This window comes from Eulemur rufifrons, chromosome 29, assembly GCF_041146395.1.
Source record: "Eulemur rufifrons isolate Redbay chromosome 29, OSU_ERuf_1, whole genome shotgun sequence".
Taxonomy (NCBI): Eukaryota; Metazoa; Chordata; class Mammalia; order Primates; family Lemuridae; genus Eulemur; species Eulemur rufifrons.
In genome coordinates, this window is record NC_091011.1 from 33,557,977 (window position 1) to 33,579,717 (window position 21,741).

The 21,741-nt window shown below is 36.9% G+C and overlaps 1 protein-coding gene across 5 annotated transcripts in view; it reads right to left on the reverse strand.

Moving 5' to 3' along the window:
• HDAC9 (histone deacetylase 9) overlaps positions 1–21,741 on the reverse strand; it is an 830,046-nt gene that overhangs the window by 742,178 nt on the left and 66,127 nt on the right. For all 5 annotated transcript variants that reach the window (XM_069462246.1, XM_069462257.1, XM_069462259.1 and 2 more), the window contains exon 2: positions 21,070–21,190. In XM_069462246.1, coding sequence (XP_069318347.1) covers positions 21,070–21,094 — 25 coding nt within the window. In that variant the 5' untranslated portion in view covers positions 21,095–21,190. The remainder of the gene's footprint in view (positions 1–21,069; positions 21,191–21,741) is intronic.

The following is a 21,741-nucleotide window of genomic DNA, read 5'->3' on the forward strand; positions in this document are numbered from 1 at the left end:
ATCTATAAATATTCTGTTTTTCCCCCTTGGTATTAAACCACCTACCCAACATGGTGCTCAGAGACTCAGTGAAGATTTATCTACCCAGAATCATCATCTTTGATTCTGATCACAAGAATATAGAAACTTTTTAGCATGGGGAAAGAATTGTAAAAGACACATAGGTGATCAAACAGATGCTAACAGGACAGAGACCTGATGGTAGAGAAGCCACCTCATGGAAACCCACTCAAATAAACTGGGAGTCAGCTTCTTTCAGTTCCCTCCTCTGTAAAATGGGAGAAAAACTCATGGCTTTCAAGCTTGTTCAACTGCTACTCACACTGAGAAATATATTTCATATGAAATACAGTGTACATATGCATATATAGAAATATGCCTATGCATATAAAACTCAAACATCAGTTTCATAAATTAATACTTAATCTTACAATGTGTGTACACTCTGGTATGCTGTAGTCTATTCTACTCCATTGTTTAATTGCAACCTACTAAATTGATTTCATGAACACTGGACTAGATAATTTGTTTGCAGTTCGTTAAGAGAAAAATCATGATTTTACTTAGAAGCAATATAAAAATATCTTCCACTTCCAAATACTATTTCCTCAATGACCTTTCCAAAGCTAATTCTTGAAATGGTACAACCTACAACATCTTTACCTTCCCTTTCTTCTCACAATAAATACCCGTGATCCTTTCCACTCAACAGGTTTAAAAGTGATTTTCCCATGTGTATGACTACTGCCAAACTGACAACATAAGAGAGCACAGGGGGTTTTAAAATAAAAAGTTAAACATCTATCAAAGGAACTCCAATTTACCCATAACAAAGTGCAGTTGAATCTTTATAAACCACCACACAATAGCTAAACAAAAGTCAGAATGATATTATTCAGCAGTAGCAAACCACATAAATCTTGATTTTTAATTAAATGAAAGACATTTCAAAGAAGTTGCATTCTTCCATCCAAACTACAGATTTGTTCTCTGAAATAAAAATATTCTAACTTTTAGAATAGCATCTATTATCACTTGTAGATTTTCTTAAACAACTGCCTTCTCCTGTGACACCCCCCAGTTCATCCTATCTCAACTCCAGGAGCGCAGAGGAATGTGGTGATAAATGAGCTGAAATTTGAGTCAAGCAATATTTTCCAATCATAATTGGGTTTTTTTGGCTTTTTTTGTTTCCAGGACATAGCTGTCAGGAAAGGCCTTGTTTACTTCTTCCCATCAAAGCTTAAAAAACACCTAAAAGGTCTCCTCAAAGGCAATACAACCTTGACATGCAATCCTAAAGTATCATATCTGCTTGTCAGTGATTTCAAAATGCTTTACTCTAAACCTTATCTCAGTTTCTAAGTTGACAGGGAAAAGAAGAAATAAATTTGACACATATTTAATAGCATTTGGATATTTTAATCATTATAGTGTACAAAATGAAAGGTAAAGCCTCAAATTTTTAAATTTTGAAAACACTTCATAAATATCAAAGAAATGCAAATGTCAAAAAATTAGGTTCATTGTCATCCTGTAACCAAAGACTTGTGTATATTTTACAAACATGGCAAGCCACATTTTTATTTTTAATTTTTTAACTCTAATTCTGGAGGAAAAACAAACACCATTAACTTCCTCTTCAGTCACTAGCTGTCCATGCCATGTGTTTTTATCGCTTCCTGCCACAAGGAAATACATTTGAAACAAAGAATGATATTTAAAGAGAGTTCTCTGGGTTAGTATAAAATCATTTTTTCAGGAATTGGGAAACAGTGTAAACATATTTAAATTATGGTACAGAGTGATAAGACTACACAGAAAACCTTTGCATTTTTATTACATGATTTCATCTAATGCTTACCAGGTTTGTAAAGATTATTTGAGGAATAAACTGTGTTTGGTCAAGTTAAGTAACTTTTCTGCACTCACATAGCTAATAAATGGCAGAGCTAGAATTTAGGTGTCATTCATTAATATTTCATGCCCAATCTCATGGTGGAAACTATATCACACCATTTTCCCTATGAGCCTTTGGGAAGCCAAGGCAGGAGGATTGCTTGAGGTCAGGAGTTTGAGACCAGCCTGAGCAAGAGCAAGACCCCCATCTATACAAAAAATAGAAAAATTAGCTGGGCGTGGTGGCACACACCTGTAGTCCCAGCTACTGGGGAGGCTATGGCAGAAGGATTGCTTGAGCCCAGTAGTTTGAGGTTGCAGTGAGCTATGATCACACCACTGTACCCTAGGCAGGGTGACAGTGTGAGACTCTGTCTCAAAAAAACAAACAAAAAAAAGATTTTGGGGGAGTCAAAAGTTATACGCAGATTTTCAACTGCATGGGGGTGTGGGAGCACCCCAACCACTGCATTGTTCAAGCGTAAACTGTAGCCTGATAACCTGTAATTCTAAAATTATTATCAGTTGCAGTCAACAAATATTTGCTGATAGAGAAGGGAAGTGAACTTCTTACAGTGGATAAAATCCATGAGATACAGAATATTCTCCATAATTTACAAATGTAAAAGATGATATTTTGTCCAAGATCAGTGATGGAAACTGGATTTAAATGTGAGTTTACTTAGCTTCAAAGCCCAGTCTCTTCCCACCAGAACAAGACAGCTGAAGCCAAAGGCAACAACAGCCTCTCACTGCCTCTTCCAGGGTGTGCACAGCACAGCCCTCCCTACCAAGAAAGAGAGTAGACCCAAGACTAGGTGCAACACACACAGAACAGATAACCCCTCTTTGTACAAGAGGTGACTAAGGCCTGAATGTTGGTCCAATGAAGAAGGCCAGGAGACTACATAAGAGCACATACCCTAGACTAGCCTGTCCCACTTGGAAAAAGAGAGCATTCCACCCAGTGAGACAGTGGAGCCGCTGATTTCATGGCCAGACACACTATGACTGTAATTGTCAAAAAACATTTCATAATGCTGAGTAACAGGACACTAAAGGTACACACATATTTAAAATATTAAATCACCATAAAAAACAAATACTTTAATACTGAAGTAAATCAACCTAAGATGGTGACACAGACTCGTTTATTTCCTTTAGCTTTGAGAAAGTCAGTGTTACCCAGTGAATATCAAGGCTGCAGCAAAACTTTAAGAGCACACGTCTGCTCTTGCACTATACACAGTGGGCATTTAATAACTATATTGTGGGTGGATGGATGGATGAAAGGATGGATGGATAGATGCAAGAAGAAGGAAAAGAATGAACTAATGTTCACATTACTTGATCACATTCAGAATGTATAATTAAATATTTCAATTTACTTATGGGTTTTAGAATGATTTTTTCACCTTCCAACTAAAATAACACTCTATATTTGTACAATAGCCAAAGGTTCTAGATTTTTGTTTTTAGAAACAAAACAATTATATGCTGCTATTTCATTTCTAATTTTTTAAACTTTGGGTTCATAAAAATACAATATTTAGAAGGAATCTGTGACAAATAGAAATTGCTGAGGAGAAAAAAATCTGTAAAAATAGTGATAATACAAGTAATTTTAAAAAGTGAGTAGTTATTAACAATGCAAATTGGGAAAAATAAAAGAAAAAGAGAAAAGCAATGATCTTTATTTCAATGCATGATTTAATAGCATTTCAATGACAACGTAAGAAGTTTTACAGAAAAATGTTTCCACTCCATCTTACTTTCTGGCCATTATTTTCCTTTTGCTTCATAATCTTATGGTCAAAGTTTTTTATCTTATAATATTGGGGTCTTTTTATAAGCCAGTTTATACAGATGGTCCCCAATTTATCACAGTTTGACTTACAATTGTTCAACTTACAACAGATTTGTGGGGACATGGCCCATTTTAAGTTATGGAACATCTGTATAGTAATAATTTGGGAGGAAGGAAAGTCATATATGTATGTGTGTGTGCCTATACACACATATATTCAAACACATATATACTTATGCCCATAGTCATTTAGGTACATATATACACATATTTAATTATATGTAATTATACATATATATACCTATCTATATAATTTCAAAATGGGACAATTTTTATGTTGGCTAAACATTTACTTACAAGTAAACCTCCTTTATGTATTTCACATTGTGCTCACATAAAAATGTCTCTTCAATTAAAGTGTCTTTGGGTCCTTAGGCTCTTGGTTTGCACCTCAGGGATGTGCGAGAAAGGGTGGCTGGGAGGACTCAGGTATGACTAAGTGTCATCATGTCAGGTGACACTGGCTACTGGCTGACTTCCTCAACACACAGTGCTAGCAAGCGACCCAGGATGGTCCCAGCTGCATACGTGTGCTCTGAGTTTTCAGAGGACCCCCAGTCTTACCATGCCCACAAGGCTCTGTAAGCCCTGAGGATGCTGGCCTGGTAGGTTCACGCGGGGCCTGGGAACTTGTGTACTAATAAGCCCCAGGTGTTCTTATCAGACAAGCCTGGGAAACTCTGATTTTGTGTACAGGAAGGAGCACAGTGAGGGAGAAGGCTGGAAATGTGGTTTGCCCTATACCCTGGACAGTGGGAATGCCTTGTTAAGTATGGGCAATTTCTGTAGACCATGGCAAGCCATGGAAATTTCTGAGAAAGAGTATAATTAGATTTGTGCTTTAGTAAGATTAACCAGGCAACAGTGTACAGATTGGGCTGAATGGAGGAGAGAGTAAAAGCAGGAAGACTAGTTAGAAGCCTACTACAATAGCAGTAGCAGGAAGTAATGAGTGCTAAAAGGGGGCAACAAAAATGGAAGATAAGGTTGATGAAGATCCAAACAGACTCGATTGGAGGGGAGCAAAGCAAGAGTTTCAAAAATGGTGCCACAGTTTTAAGCACAGGTGGCTAGAAAAACATCTGTGATGTTCATAGAAAGAAGAAAGTCAAAAGGATTGGGCTGAATGAAGTATGACTAAATGAACTAAAAATTAGTGGTTAAAAGTAAAACCAATTACTGGAAGAGGATTTAGAGTTTTAATTCCAGTTTTACCATCTCCTTGCTAGGCGGTGCTAGACATGTCTCTTAAACTCTGTGAACCTCAGTATCTTCATTTATAAGTAATGCTAGTAATAAAACCTATGTTGCAGGATTGCTGTGAAAATTAAATGAGATTATATGTAACACTTGGTCCACAGTAGGTGCTTCATAGACAATTTCATTTTTGCTTGCTTTTATTTTTAATGACTTTTATTTCCAATAAAACCATTCCAGACACACAGTAGGCACTCAAAATGCATTTGCTGAATGAATAAATTACTAGTGCTATTACAATTCATCGTGGGATTTACCGATTAGGCAGTAATTGGTGCCCTTGGAGACTGCTTAAATGCCTAGGGGTTTTAAGTAACAGTCAGTCCAAGTGGTTCGGGAGGGCATTCTAATTCAAGTAGAGTAAAAGGTTTTTTTTTTTAAATTCTGTGTATTAAAGGAATAAAAACTTCCAACTAGAAAACAAAAATCTGATTAAGTTTGCAAAAACATGCTTTCTTTTTTTTTTTTTTTTTTTTTTAGGAATGCACAGCGTACAGCACAAAAACATGCTTATTTAGAATTTTTACAGTACATTATCCTATTTGATCTTCAGCCCTTTGAGGTAAGGAATTCAGTTACTACATCAACATTTCCATTTTAAAGATGAGAAAACTGAGATTCAGAAAAGTTGAGTGACTTCCAGGGCAGTGGTCCCCAACCTTTTTGGCACTGGGGACTGGTTTCATGGAAGACAATTTTTCCATGGATAGGGGGTTGGGGGCGGGTGGCAGAGCTCTGCAGCCTGGTCCCTAACAGGCCATGGTCCTGTAGCGGTCTGCAGCCCGGGGGTTGGGGACCTCAGTTCTAGGGTATGAACGGCAAAGCCAGAAATTTAGTTAAGGTCTTTTGACCTCAAGCTTGCTGGGCTTCCCTCAAGTGACACTCATCAAGCCAATTCAAATTAATCCACATGAGTTCTCTTCTATCTTCCCCCTACCCGAAGTTTTCCCTGAGATTTGGGAGGGAAGAGCAGTGCAAAGTCGTTAGCAGTGCACCTGTTCCTTGTTAGCGTCAACAGAAAAATCTGTTGTTCAGTTGGGAAGTATCAGGACTGTCTGTTTGGAAAGCTTCCCTATACATAAGGTACAAGCTTTAATTTCTAGTTTTAACCAGTCAGGTAAACAGAAAAATTTGTCTTCATAAAAGTTTACTGTTACTTTGTTACCACTGTCGGTGGTGTTGGACTACTCAAATTCACAACCTGGCTCATCTCGAACTAGATGTACAACCTTAGACACGTTTACCCTAGACAAGTCTCTGAGACTTGGTTTCTCATCTTTAAAATAGGGTTTGAGGCTGGGCAGGGCAGCTCATACCTATAATCCCAGTGCTTTGGGAGGCCAAGGCAGGAAGATCACTTGAGGCCAGGTGTTCAAGACCAGCCTAGGCAAGATAGTGAGACCTTATCTCTACAAAAAATTTAAAACTTAGCTGGGCACAGTGGCATGCGCCTGTAGTCCCAACTACTCAGGAGACTGAAGCAGGAGGATCACTTGAGCTCAGGAGTTCAAGGCTGCAGTGAGCTATAATTGCACCACTTCACTCCAGCCTAGACAAAAGAGTGAGACCCTGTCTCAAAAAAAAAAAAAAAAGCCTGGCACGGTGGCTTACACCTGTAATCCTAGCACTCTGGGAGGCCATGGTGAGAGGATTGCTTGATCTCAGGAGTTTGAGACCAGCCTGAACAAGAGAGAGACCCCATCTCTACTAAAAATAGAAAAATTAGCCACAAATGGTGCCATGCACCTGTAGTCCCAGCTACTCAGGAGGCTGAGGCAGAAGGATTCCTTGAGCCCAGTAGTTTGAGGTTGCAGTGAGCTATATATAAGGAGACCACTGCACTCTACCCAGGGCAACAGAGCCAGCCTCTGTCTCAAAAAGAAATATATAGGATTTTAAAAAATAGTACTTATTCCACAGGGGTTTTACTCTGATTAAATGAGATATCACATTATAAAGCAATTTAGTTCACTTAGAACCTGAAATATAATGAACATTCAACAAATGGTAATTGCTATTCAACAATGTATGATATCCCAGTTTTATAGAAAAAGCATCTTAGGCCCAGAATGATCAAGATACCTTGCACAAAGTGACCAAATATCATTTTGTAACAGTAACCATGCTTTCCTTATGGAGAAAAAATACCCAAGGTAATAACTGTATTTTGCATTGACTGCACTCACTACACTGAGTTTAAATTATGCATTTATAAATTAAAGTACAGTTTCAATTCATAAATTGGAATAATGAAGAGGGGAGGAAAGTAGGCCCATAGTTGAGATTCAACAATCTTGAAGATAAGAAAATAAGTGAGCTTAGATACACACAGAAACAAGGCTTTCTTTAAAAACATAAACAGGTACTCCCACCTATCCTTGTAACAATATTTAAATGAGATTAATTTGTCTCCTTTCAAAATACAACTAAAAGTTTAGTTTTCACAACTAATTAGACAGTATTTCCTCTTTTGGAAAGGATATGTGTTATCTCCTAAATGGTAAGGATTTTATATTTATTTTGTATTTTTTGTACTTTTGTACTTTCCTGATACTTCCTTTAATAGTGGTTCTCAAAACTGGTTGCACATTGTAATCGCCTTGGAGATTTAATGAATACTCATGCCAAAGTCACATAAGCTGAACTGAGTCAGAATCATTGAGGTGGTGGTCCTGGTTCAGATTTTGTTTTTTGTCTTTGTTTTCAGTTCTCCAGGTGATTTTAATGCATAGTCCAAACTGAGAATCACTGGCTTCCCTGATGTTTTTCAAATAACAAATGATGGACTTTTTTGCCTGTTAATGGCTGTCTGTAAATAAAGTTGTTTTACTTCTAACCATAAAATTAATTGTTCTGAAAGCCCATCTTGACCTTTATCGCAAGTTAGTTTGATTTCCCTTGATTTTAATCAAACACTTATGTGAGATTTCCATTCCATTAGTTTTCCTAATAAAGTTAGGTGAGATGAATTATGTAGGAAGACCACATTCTACAATGCAACTCAACTACAGTACTAGAAAAAATAGGACAGGCAGGACACAGACTAGAGCAAGCCCTGCACTAGTTCTTAAGAGTTCAGATATGATGCTAATGTTGTAGTAGCCAAAATTACAAATCTCAATAAAAAATATGAGTCTGAGAAACATTAAAATATTTTACACAACCATATAGCTATTCTGAAATCCCTTTTATTCAATACCCTAAACCTTTCAAATGAAAATGCTGGATTCTTATTGTGGAACAATGAGGGTTAAAAGAACAAAACAAACATAGGAAACTTTATCTGATTATACAGGCTGAATATCCCTAATCTGAAAATCCAAAATCCTAAACATTCCCAAATATGAAACTTTTTGAGCACTGACATGTCACAAATGGAAAATTCCATACCTGTCCTCATATACACAAACTTTGTTTCATGTACAAAATTATTTAAAATATTGTATAAAATTACCTTCTAGCTATGTTTATAAGGTATGTATAAAATGAAAATGGATTTTGTGTTTAGACTTGGGTCCCATCCCCAAGATAGCTCATATTAATATATATGCAAATATTCAACAATCCAAAAAAAATCCTAAATCTGAAACATTTCTGGTCCCAAGCATTTCAGATAAGGGATACTCAACTTGTAATGATAGGTAACAAAAAAGAATATAATTTATATATTTTAAAGGCAGTAATTTTATTTTCCTGGATTATTTAATAGTGCCTTTTTATGTATAATACTCATTATGAGAATGGTAGAATTAAGTTTCAGGGCACTCTGAGAGGAGGGGGATGAGAAGGACACTCAACAGCCCATTACTTCACCATTTGCATATTTGTCACTTTAATATCTTAGTTTACAAAAAAAGACAGGCAATAGGATTTGAAGAAATTGTTTAGATTTGTCTCCTTCAAGTCTTTGTAATTATTAAGCATGCAGAATCTTAAGCACAGGTAGAAAAATTCAGGATCGAAAGATTGGTTCATTTGCTTATTTAAACATTCAAAGACTTTTTTAAAAAAATGAATCATTGTGCTAAGTGACTGGCAGCTATAAAGGGGCATAATAAGATACTGTCCCTGAAAATTTCAATGAGGCTTGGTCATTGTCCTCTACGCTTATCTTTCTCTCGTCTTTTAATTGATGAGTGATGTTTGCTGATTTGATGCTACTCCTATTTTTGAATGTGACCTCTGTTATGATGATTCTTAAACTTCTGTCTCTGGGCCCAACTTCTCTTCATCAACTTTACTCTCAAACTAGCCTCCTAACAACTAGCAAGCAGAACTGTGGTTAACGATACAAACTCTAGAAATAGGGTACCTGGATCCCAGTGTTAGATGTTCCAATCAATTCACCGTGAGACCCTGGTAGGGCAAGGTAAGTAAACCCTCAAAGTCTCAATTTCCCTATCTGTAAAACGGGGATAATAATAGTAACTACTTCAAGGCTATGAAAAGAATCCAATGGCATAAAGAAAACGTAGTGGTAAAGCCCCTGGTTTGTGAGAAGAATTCAACAGACATTAGCTATCTTTTCTATCAATATCCCTCACTTCCACTAATTCTAACATTATTCTTGAACTTCTAAATTACCTTTGTTATCTCCCACTGTGTTTTTTCTGTCTTCCAGTTAGTCATCATATCCTGGCTATTTTTCTTTTGAAACATTTTAAATAAAACCTTCCTCTCCGGCAGGAGCAGTGGCTCACACCTGTAATTCTAGCAGTCTGGGAGGCCAAGGCAGGGAGGATTACTTGAGCTTAGGAGTTCGAGACAAGCCTGAGCAAAAAGGAGATCCCATCTCTACTAAAAATAGAAAAAATTAGCTGAGCATAGTAGTGTGAGCTTATAGTCCCAGCTACTTGGGAGGCTGAGGCAAGAGGATCACTTGAGCCCAGGAGTTTGAGGTAGCTATGAGCTTGGCTGACGCCATGGCACTCTAGCCCAGGCAACAGAGCAAGACTCTGTCTCAAAAAAAAAAAAAAACTTCCTCTCCATTTTTATAATATTTCTCTCTCTGAACCCTGCTCCTAATCTTACAGGACATAGAGCAAGAGTACATACAAATGAAAGCCCAGCCATCATGTTTCAAATTTCTAAAAAGTACAAATTAACCTATTGGCTGACAAATAAAATATGTTCTACCCTTTCTACCTTGAAAAATTATACCTTCATGGTGACCTAGAAGGCCAGGTTTAAATTTAGAAGTCTCAGACTCTTCAGGTTTCCAGGCCAGAAAGTCTTAGTAAAAGAAGAATTGGTGCCTAGATTTTGGCTCCTGGCTCCTGCCACCAGCTGTGAACCACCTCCTTTCCCCAACTCCAGACCTCTATAGATTCTCTTCCCTCTGCTCTCCCCTGATTGATGCTTGTTGAAATCTTATGCATCCATCAAGGACATTCAAACACTTCCTTCTCCAAATTTCCCTTGAGCCAGGTATGATCTCACTCTCCTCTGAGTATCCAAATTATTTTGTTTCTGTATATCCTAAGGAAACTTACGGCATTCCGTCTTGCATTTTTATCAGGACCTGTGTATTTTGTTTCCCTATCCTTCTATTAGATCAGAGGTTCTCTGTCTTCAATGCTAACAGCATGTAAGAACCTCCTGATGAGCTTTTTCAAAAAGACCCCTGGGCTCCGCCCAGAACCAAGTACAAGGTGGGACATGGGAACAGGTGTGGGTTGTGTTTCAAGCTATACTGTTGATGCTGATGTGCAGCAGGGTTGATAATAATTGTATAAAATTACAAATTCCTTGGGGGGCAAGGTCTACACTTTGTTTTTGTACTCAATATATTCTTTTGAACTCAATTTAAACTGATACATGCTGTGCCCCCCGCCGAACACTTTTTGGTCCACAGGCTGCACATAACCCCTATAGTTACTGAAATGATTTATAAGCACTGAAGCATGATGGTGGCTTGTGCTCTAGAATTATGCAAAAGAAGACACACAAAGAATTGATCCAATAGAATAAAGTTGCCTGTCTTAGCTTCATCTGAGCACTTATTCTGTATGGGAATCTTGCCGACAACGTAATAAACTTATTAAAGGCATGGTTAGTGGGTTATTCTAATACCTAACACAGTGTCTGGCACACAGTGGGCATGAAATAAAAGTCTGGCAAATGAGTGAGCGAGTGAATGAATGAATGAATGAAATGTATAGCAAATGTGTGACTAGAAATTACAAGCCAGTATGACTTCTGAAATTATTTCAGGTGTTTGATAACTGACATCCCCAAAAGATATTCACGTTAGTATCCCTAGAACCTGCAAATACTACCTCATATGGCAAAAAAAAAAAAAAAAAAAAAAAAAACAGACTTTACAGATGTGATTAAAGATCTTCAAATGGGGAGATTATCCCAGATTATGCAGGTGGGCCCTAAATGCAATCACATACACTCATATAAAATGAAAGCAGAGCGAGATTTGACACACACAGAAGAGGAGAAGGCAATGTGAACCCAGAGGCAAAGACTGGAGTGACACAGTCACATACCAAGGAATGCCCAGCAGCCACCAGAAGCTAGAAGAGGCAAGGAACAGGTCCTCCCCTAGAGTCTCGGGGGGGAGCAAGGCCCTACTGATATCTTAATGTCAGCCCAGTGAAACTGATTTTGGACTTTTGACTTCCGGGACTGTGAGAGAATAAATTTCTGTTGTTTTAAGCCACCAAGTTTGTGGTCATTTGTTACAGCCGCCGCAGGAAACTAATACAAGATGGAAAACTGATATCCAGAGAGGTAAAGCCCCAAAGTTAGTTAGGACAGAGTTGGGTTTCTAACAGGAATTTTCTGGCTCCTTCTGGTACTCTTTTTCTTTCCAATTTACTCTGCTGCCTGCTACATGTTATAGAACCCTGAGTTCTGGGACTAATTGATCTAAAGGTGGATACCAAATACAAACTCAGAATGGCCACAGGATGGAAACCGTAAAAAATGATGAATCCCTCACACTTACCACTTTTATCAATGACATATCTGATTTGACCAAAAGAACAACAACAAAAAAAATCATTTGACAAAAATGACAAGACAAAGTTGCTAATACAAGGTCCAGAAAGATGCTCAAGCCAAATATTTTCACCAATATGTAATCAATATACAGCAGCAAATGTCCATAGGGTAAGTGGGAGGCAAGCAGGTGCTCACAAGAAGTGCTGGCATGAAAAATGATATAAAAACACACCAAAAGGTGAAGCAAGGCAACTAAGTCACTCACTATTGTGGGTGGGATAAAGTAGGGAGCTGGATATAATTTTTAAAAAGGAAAAAATGGCATAATTTTATTTGCTTAAAAGTAAGCAAACCTTGAGACAGAGACAAAACTGGAAACTGACAGAACTGGGAAATGATGGCTTTGGGCATCAATCACATCAGTGTAAAGAGACCTAAAGACATCAGATTTTGCAGTGACATTCACAAAAGGATAGTTACAGGTCACAGTTGAGGGAAAAAAAGCATAAATGTATGTATGATTAATTCTAAATGAACATGTGATACTTTACTATCTCTTTTATAATTATAAATTTTATATACCAATATAACAAATTCATGACATATTTTCCAAATGAGGAAACTAGGACAAAGGGAGATTTAGTGAATAACAGATAGATGACAGGTGTTTCCAGAGCTTGTGTGTAAGTCCTTAAGCTTTTATTAATAACTTCAAATATGCATTTGTATAATTTCTCATTAATAGATATGATAACAGAATATTCAAAGCAAAAATATTTGGGTTTATTTAGACCCAATGAGCATGAGCATGAACACTTTTTCCTTAGGGGATTGGGGAGAAGAGAATGGTAAGGAATATAAGAGAAGAAAAAGCAAAAAAATCAAAACCTCTTTACCCTATATAATGGTCAAGAACATATAACCTCAACAGGATGTAAACATTTCCTTAATGATCCTCCAGTTATAACAAGCAAAATAAACAGTCCAACTTTAACATGTCCCTCCTCCCTTAGGGCCTCAGCGTTACCTTGTAGTTTAAGAATTAGTGACTCATTTGGACTGGGGCAAGTCCCTGTGGATTCAGGGAGTTTGTGATCGACTAATGGGTTACGGCGTTATAGTCAGTAGATGTTATCCCACAGGAGGCTGAACCATTGCATCATGCAGGTAAAGACATATTTGTTATGTGTGTGGCAAACAAAAGCCTACCCAAAGAGGTTCCCCAGAGAGCTCTGAGTGAAAGACATGCAGTGCTTGCCTGTTCCACATCTGTTCTTTCCATGGTTTTTAGAAAAAACTTCCTGGGCAGATATGAAAGCAACCTCATTTGACTAGATATATTCCAAAGTAAGAGATCTCGTTCTGCATCAAATGTCATACAAGAACACTGTCAAATAATACAGCGCAAAACGCATCTTTAATGGAGACACACAGAAAGTTAAAGATTCTAATTTAATCTTCATGAAGATTTCAACTGTTATTTTTAAAGTGTTTATTTATAAGTTCATCATTTTAAATAAGAGGAACTGAAAACATATCTAGAATGAAAAGTCATAAATTTTAAACCAGCTGTTTTCCTTTTTACATATTTTACAAAAGGTCCTCAGAAACCTAGTCTGTTAAAAAGTTACTGTTAATTACACAGTATGAAAAAAGGCATTCATTTTTAAAAGCATAAAGAATGTTGAACCAATGACTTCTACTAACTTAATTTCCTGCTTGACCACAATTCAAAATCCTTTTACTCTTTCCACTTTTCTTAACTACAGTGTCTAGTTAACTACTGGTTATGGGGAGGAAGGTGGTTTATAAGCGTTGGAACAGGGAGAAGTTCAAGTTACTAAAAGGAAAAAGGGTAGTGGGCCTCATTCTACCACTGTGCTAAACAGATCCAAAGTTAGTGACTTCTCCACATTTAGGGAACTCAGTATGAAACCACAAGTCTTGCAAACAATGACTACCCTACTGCAATATTTATTGTTCAAGGAATATACAATTCACCTCAAAGAGAGGATAAAAAGCATTGCAGTGGGCAGTAACGCTTTTTGCTTAAAAAATAAGTAAAAAGATATGCCTTTAAATAGAGGCAAAAGAATATCTGTAAGTTGTCATTCAGAAGACATCAAAAAAACAGTCAACAAATGAGTAAATAAGAAACAAAGAATTACAATTAACAGTACTGTACTACACACTTAAAAGTTGTTAAGAAAATATACATCTATGTCAAGTGTTCTTATCAAAACACTTAATAAAATAAGTAAATATAAAAAAAAAAAAAAAGAAACAAAGAAAAGAGACACGATTCACAAAAAGAGATGAAACAGCTTGGTTTTGCTCAGATATTTCCAACTGCCTCCTCCCTCCCTAATTCCACACCTCCAGCACCAATCCAATCAGCCTTCTCACAAAATGTCCTTTGTTCTTCACTTATTTGGTTCCTTTTATGTGCTAGGCAGTGTATTACTTGACTAAGAGAGCAACCATAAATAAAATACCCAACTGCTTCACTTTATACCAAAAAAAAAAAAAGCAACTTAGAAAGATGTCTTTTGCCCTCAAAAATCTCAGTCTATTGGAGAAGAAAACCCCAGCACCAGGAGATACATTCCATATTTGAGAAAGGTAACAAATGCCAGTGTCACCCAGGAAGGCTTCACAGAAGAATGGAGTAGGAACTGGGTCTTGAAGGGTAAATCAGCAGGGCGCTCTCAGCAGGGAGAAAGGTGCCTTCAAAGGCAGGCACACAGGAAAGCTGGACCTGGGGAAGGCATGCAGCTCCACGTGGTGAACAAAACAGGGTTCACTGAGGAGAAGTAGGAAGACAAGCCTGGAAAGGGTCTGAGGTTCTTGTGTACCTTAGAGATGACAGAGAGCCACTGACATTTCTTAAACAGGGCAGTGACTAGATCAGATTTAGGCTGAAGGAAGATTAATCTCCCAGCAGAAAACACACTTGTTACCAGGAAGCTAAGACACATATCTACCCCTTTCTAGCAACTTTACAAAAATTAAGTGTATATATTAAGAGTATTTACCCAATTTCCCTTCATTTCCCTTCCTCCTCATGTATTTTATTTTTCAAAAGTTACTTATACAGACCCTAAATCCGTTTTGGAATTAGGCAGAATAAAAGAAAAAGAAACAAAGAAAACTAAGAAAGGTAAGAAGGCAGATGGGCAGGCAGATTATCAGTTCTCCCAACAGAAGGGAAAATGAACTCAACTTTGACATACTTTATTGAAATTCGAAGATTCAACAGCACTTATTACCTAACAAAAGTTATGGTACATATTATTTTTCCTCTTTCTATAATTGACTTTCTGAATTTTTCTGCTAATTTCTAGATCCTTTCATTGATGTATCATGACCCTTTAATATGTTTTATGATTTATTGTTTCACTTTAAACATAAAGCCAAAGTGAGATACATTCAATTCTTCTTCAATAAAAAAGGAAACACAGTGATATTGGCACAAGGATACAGATACATTCAAAAATAACAAGAAAATTACTCAAACAGAATTTTCATAGCTATATACTTTTATTTTCTAAAAGTAGTTTTAAAAAAAATCTCTAATCATAATACTCTTTTTTTTTTTTTTTTTTTGAGACAGGGTCTTGCTCTGTCACCCTGGGTAGTGTGCAGTGGCGTCATCATAGCTCACTGCAGCCCCAAACTCCTGGGCTCAAGCAATCCTCCTGCCCCAGTCTCCTGAGTGGCTGGGACTATAGGCGCACGCCACCACACCCAGCTAATTTTTTCTATTTTTGGTAGAGGCGAGGTCTCACTGTTGGTCACACTGGTCTTACACTTCTGAGCTCAAGCAATCCTCCAGCCTCAGCCTCCCAGAGTACCAGGATTTACATGTGTGAGCCACCACAAATACAACATATAATGAGAGATGATAGGACTTTTGAAGAACTATCTCATAATCACCAGGTTAATAATTTATTCCAATAGGTAGTACACCCTGAATGATAATAACATACCCCAAAATGTCCATGTCCATGAACACACTGAGCAAACATTTGGAATCCCAGTGACAAAACAAACAAGTAACTACAATGACTTGCAATATTTTTTTCTTATCAGATATTTTTTTAAAAGAGGGGTTCAAGATAAAATTCTGACTTTTCTCATTTGTACAGCAGTGTTGGATCTCCATAATCACTGGAAATCTCAACATCAGAAAAATACAGGTAAGGTAATCAAATAGCCGTTCCAGTAACAGTTGACCCGGATGGTGTCACTAGCTTTTATTAAGCATGTTTACATTTCTAGAGAGTCCAAAATTAATCATGAAAAGCAAATGTGAGGACAAATAAATGTGCCAAATAAATTTATACTGAACATTTTGGGGAAAGGTTTATGTCTCACTATTAAAGTATTGTCCCTCAGGAAGTGGAGAATAAATAAAATATTTTCTTTGGTTTATGTTTCAAACTCAAATATCAGTTTGAGAATTTTAGACTTAGGAATAGCAAAAGAATGAATCACTTAACTCTGAAGTTAAAGTGGAAAAAAAAAGCTAATACAATATTTAATAAATTTAACATGCAGCACTCCCCCTATTAATACCATACCCTGTGGTCAAATTCTGTTACAACAAACTTCAAGGGACTAAATTTATTTTATTATCTTGGAATATTTTTCTTGAATATTACTTGAAATAGATAATTGGCCAGGAGCCTGAAAATATTTTAGTTATATAGAGCTTCTTGTAATGGGATCTGACCTGTATTTCATTAAAAAGCCAACTAATCATACTCATCTGGGGAAGCCATAACCTATTTCATTTGTCCTATGACTCCATTTCATTTAACATTCGTTTTTCATAGTAACACATTGTGAACGAACTGAAGGAAAAATACCCACTTGGACATTCTGATATTTGTTTGTAGCTTTGCCCTGGTTTTAGTTTCCTGCTTAATGGCTAAATAGCACCACAGTGGGTAATGCACTGGAGGAAAAGTGGTGAATCATTAAAGAGTTTGTAAATTTTAAAAACAGGGGCAGGCCTTCTGGGTCCCATATGCTTCTAGAAAACCCAATGTTGTGCTGTATTAATTGAACCGTGAAGCTTTTATTAGTCCTCTTTAAAAATGCTTGCAGTGAAGCTTTTATTAATGCTTACCCTCAAATTGTTTATACTACGTAGCATTTCCATAACAATTTATAGTTCAAAGAACTTTTTGATCATTAGTTAAACCTACTCTACATTTCTATAAGGGAATTCAGCTGTTTAGCAAAACAGAAGCATGAAGGGAAATCTCTTAACTAATTTTTGCCCAAGATTTGCCTATGAGAAAATGAATAGAAAATGAGATCCTGCTATACACCTTTAGCTTATATAAATAGCCTGACCCTCTCACTCCATATGGGTAGAGCAGTTGTTATAAGTGTTCCCACAATGGTGAAGAAAAGGGAAATGAACTACCTTTATACAATGCGCTTTGAAAACCAATGCTGTAGGACTTTGCCAGACAACTCTGGCCACGCTTACCTAAAACTTCACAGCTCTTCCAAACTTACCTAGAAGCCCACAAGGCCACAGAATTGTACAATTCTAGGGGCATCATGCACATTGTATTCTATGCTTGGAAAATTCCTCTGGATGCATTTTCATCAAAATTATATTATAAAAATTAGATTCATCAAATTTAAAAGTCATACTGAAATCATTTTAGGGTTGATGCAGCCCAATTTATTTACTCTTAACAAATGTCTAGGCTCAAATCATGTTTTCTGTAACCTTGGGATCATACTAAAAATCTGCTTTGGTTTAAAACAGGTGAAAAAGAAATGCACTCCCTAAGAACCTCTTTGGTCCAGCCACCTCTCCATAAAAACAGGATGGTCTAGATAGCAGAGGATGTAAAGCACTAGAATTTTCTCCACAAGTTATTATCTGCCTCTAAGCTGCAAACAGTGTTAGCTTTTTATGTATTTATCATCAGAGAACAAAATAACTGAATTATCTTATTTTGGCTCACAGGAGAGATACTTACTTGACGTAGGACTTAACGATGTATTTTTTGTTTTTACAGAGTCTCAAAATGAAACACTGGTGCCGCTGGGCAGACTACGAGCATTTCCACACTTTGCCAAGCTATAGTGAAGAGTACTCTACATTATGTTATCTACCACCCACTCCTCTACAGTCTACAGCAGAAGACTTTTTGAGGGAGGAGTCTGAAAATCTGTATTTTTAACAGCCCCAGGTGATTTTTATTATCTGACATTATTTGGAAAACACTAGACTGGATGAGCCCTAAAGTCTTTTCCTTCTGAGATTTGGCAATTCTGATAAAAATTAAATTACTAGAAATAGCATTCATACTTCTATACAGAAAAAATGAATTTCTGGTCTGTATTAAAATATTTAAGACAGTGAATGGGCCAAAACTGTTAACATTTCTGTCATAAGGGCAGGAGCCATGTTTTAGTATTCTTTGTGTCTCTACTGCGTAACACACTGCCTGGCACAAAATAGAAGCTTAAGTTTTGAATGAATGAATATCTCAACTGTAGCAGCTAGCAGCCAATCTTATCCAAACAGATTATCCAATCTTCACCCATTCAGGCTCCTCAGTGCTCCAAAGCAATACCCAATGCTCTAACTTTGAACATTACTGGGGCAGCAAGATTAAATAAAAACTAGTGAATCCTATATACAAAAATCAGCACTTATTGTCTGACTGAATACATGATTAAGACACTAGCATCTTGTACTTGATATCAACTGTATTTGAATATGGATGTAGAACTTTTCTGAAAATGGTGGTAATGCATGGGAAAAATAATAATTCACACTATCCCAGAACCAATTTTGAAGACAAACATAAATACTCAGTCTGAAACATGGACTATTAAAGAATTTCTGTAACTACTGGAGTGAGTCTATTTTTCTTTCTGGTGCACAATAACTCCTTAGAGCCATTTGTGAAACAAAAGCAAAATAAATGGATGGTGATTGCATAAGACCAATTTAATTCTCTTTTTAGATTGTGGGGGGAAAGAAAGGACATAAGAAAAACACTTTTTCTAAGTCAAACAATTAAGTTATTTCTCACCAATGCAATATATATGGCACCATAAGACATAGGCTAATAATAACAGAAGAATATTTTTATGTTTGTGGCAAGAACACCTTCCTTTGTATCTGCAAAGTCATTTCAGGTCTCTGATCATAGTTTGTTACTTGCAATAGAAGAGACTCCTACCCACCTGGTGACTTTACCATGACTTTCCCCAACTTCAGATTTCATTCACAAACATTTCCTAAACAGAGTTGATTGAAACCTCTACTTAACATTGTTCTCAACGGAGCAAAATGATTTTAAGAAAAAAATACACAAGAAAATTTTAGTGACTTTAAAGTCAAATGAGCTTCACTCAATGGTTGTCTCATTTATACCCCACTTTTTCCATTCTCCTAACTGAACAATTATCATGACTGGCAAGAATTTCCTCATCAAAATAGCAGCCTCAAAGATCTTCATATTATAAAATCAATATTCTTGGGGGTTAGGATATGCCAACTTCTGCTGCCAAGTAGTACAAGAAAAAAATATTTGACCATGGTGGTTCTAAATTAAGTGCCTCTTTTAAACTATGCAATTTTGAAACTGTGAATTTAGACACAAATAAATATATGTATAATATTTAAAATGTAATACATACATATAAAATGTAAATATTATTTCAAGTTCATCCCAATAGAAAGGATAATACTATATATTACAATTGCAATGAGCACTGTAGCTCATAGAACAGGGCTGTCTGTAGGGGATGGAGGGGGAGGGGCTGAGAAACAGGTACAGGAGGTTAGACCTGTGGTTACCAAAGTATGATCCTCAGGCAGCAATAGCATCGCCTGGGGGAACCTGTAAAAATCACAATTCTTGGGCCTCACTCCAGACCTACTAAACCAAAAACTATGAGTATGTGGCTTGTTTTAACAAACTCTCCAAGTGATGTCAATGCTTGCTAAAGTTTAAGAACTACTAGGCTATGGAGACTCAGAGATAACAGGCTAGGTAACTTTCATCTGCTTAACCAGATGACACGATGCCAATCATAAACCATGGTTGTAACTAAAGACTCTGGGATTTCTTTACTATAGCATTTGGAATTAACAATCACAGCTAAACTTTCCAATAATTCCAGTTCCAAATTCAGCATACAAGTTGGCAGCCTACTGGGGATGTGGAGAAAGGTTACTTAGACAGTGAATTCCTGAGCAGCTAATCTGGGTGTGGCAACTCAAGGACTGAAAATCTTGGCAAAAGTTTTCCCCTTGTGATCCCTGAATATAGCACTATATAACTTCAACTTAGAGAGTTGAATATCTCAAAGATACCAACATGCTGAAGAATATATAGAAATAAAGGCTCCCATAATGATCCAGGCAGAAAATTATTTTAAAATTTGTCTGTTATTAGCACGTGGTATCTGACCCCACTCCATCATTCCCAAAACGTGGATTGCGTTTGTTCCAAAAGTGACACCCTGTTCCTGGAGGAATGGGTGTTGGCTGTGCTGATCACAGCAGTACATGATCCACACATATCTCTCAGGACTCGGAGGAAGCAGGTGCTGAGATTATAATTAAATATGTATATAGGAAACAGGAGAGGCAGCAAAGAAGGGTGGGGAGGAAAAATATCCTTCCAGTATATCAAAGAGATGGTGGCGGAGTCACAAGCTGACTTCCAAAGCCTCACGGCATAATTTAGAAGCATACAGACACCGTTTAGGTCAGAAAGACTAAGGGTGTGAATTAGATTCCTATGCAATACTTAATATTCATAACTTCATAAAATTCAATCTGAATGTTACATTAGAAGCAGAAGAATCAAAGCCTGGTGCTCAGACTACAATACAAATGAAATTAGTTGCCCAGGAAGCAAAATAGGTTAAGTATTAGAGAATTAGCTACAGAATGCAAAATTCAAAATTTATTATAATATTAATCGATCTTCGTCAGGAAAAAAAGTTCCTTCATTACTTAAATTGCTTGGCTTGAAGCACCACAAAGCACTATCTTTCACATAAAGTCTAATAATGGCTTAAGAAACAACCAGACTGACCGGGCTGCACTGGTGAGCTCATCATGGGAACCAGAGGGACTGAGAGACTAGGATGAGGATTCACGGCCTTCGTTCGTTCAGCTGGCAATGGTGGTCCCAGAGGGTCTGGCAGAGGAGAAACCTAGAACATAAGAAACATGCAATGTGTGACATACAAGCTATGTCAAGTCACACCAGAAAAGAAACAGAGAATTGGCCTCGAGTCTTAGCTCAGCTACAACCTGACACCGAGGGTTTTTGAGGCTGCCATATCAACTTCCCATGTCTCTAAGTCTTCGTCTATAAGAAAGCAAACTTAGCAGTCTTGCTTATAGCAAAGGAATATCGTGAACACCGAAATAAAATAATAGATGTAGAAGGAATCTGTGAGAAAGCAATTCATGTAATTATAGTTTACTATTTATTATTCACTACAATTTGCTATTTTCATTATTATAGAAATTAAAAATCTTTTTTTGGATTTTGGATATAAGTATCTCACTACAACAGCATTTTAAACTATCATTGTCAAAGACTTCCTTCTACTGATGGGACCTCCTGGCAGGAAAAAAAAAAATGTTTAATGCACTATAAAAAGGAACAAATAGACCATAAACTATAAGAGTGACAGAAAACTCCCATTACAATTGCTATTTCTTCTTGAAGTCTTTTGCAATCTTGTTCCAGCCAAAA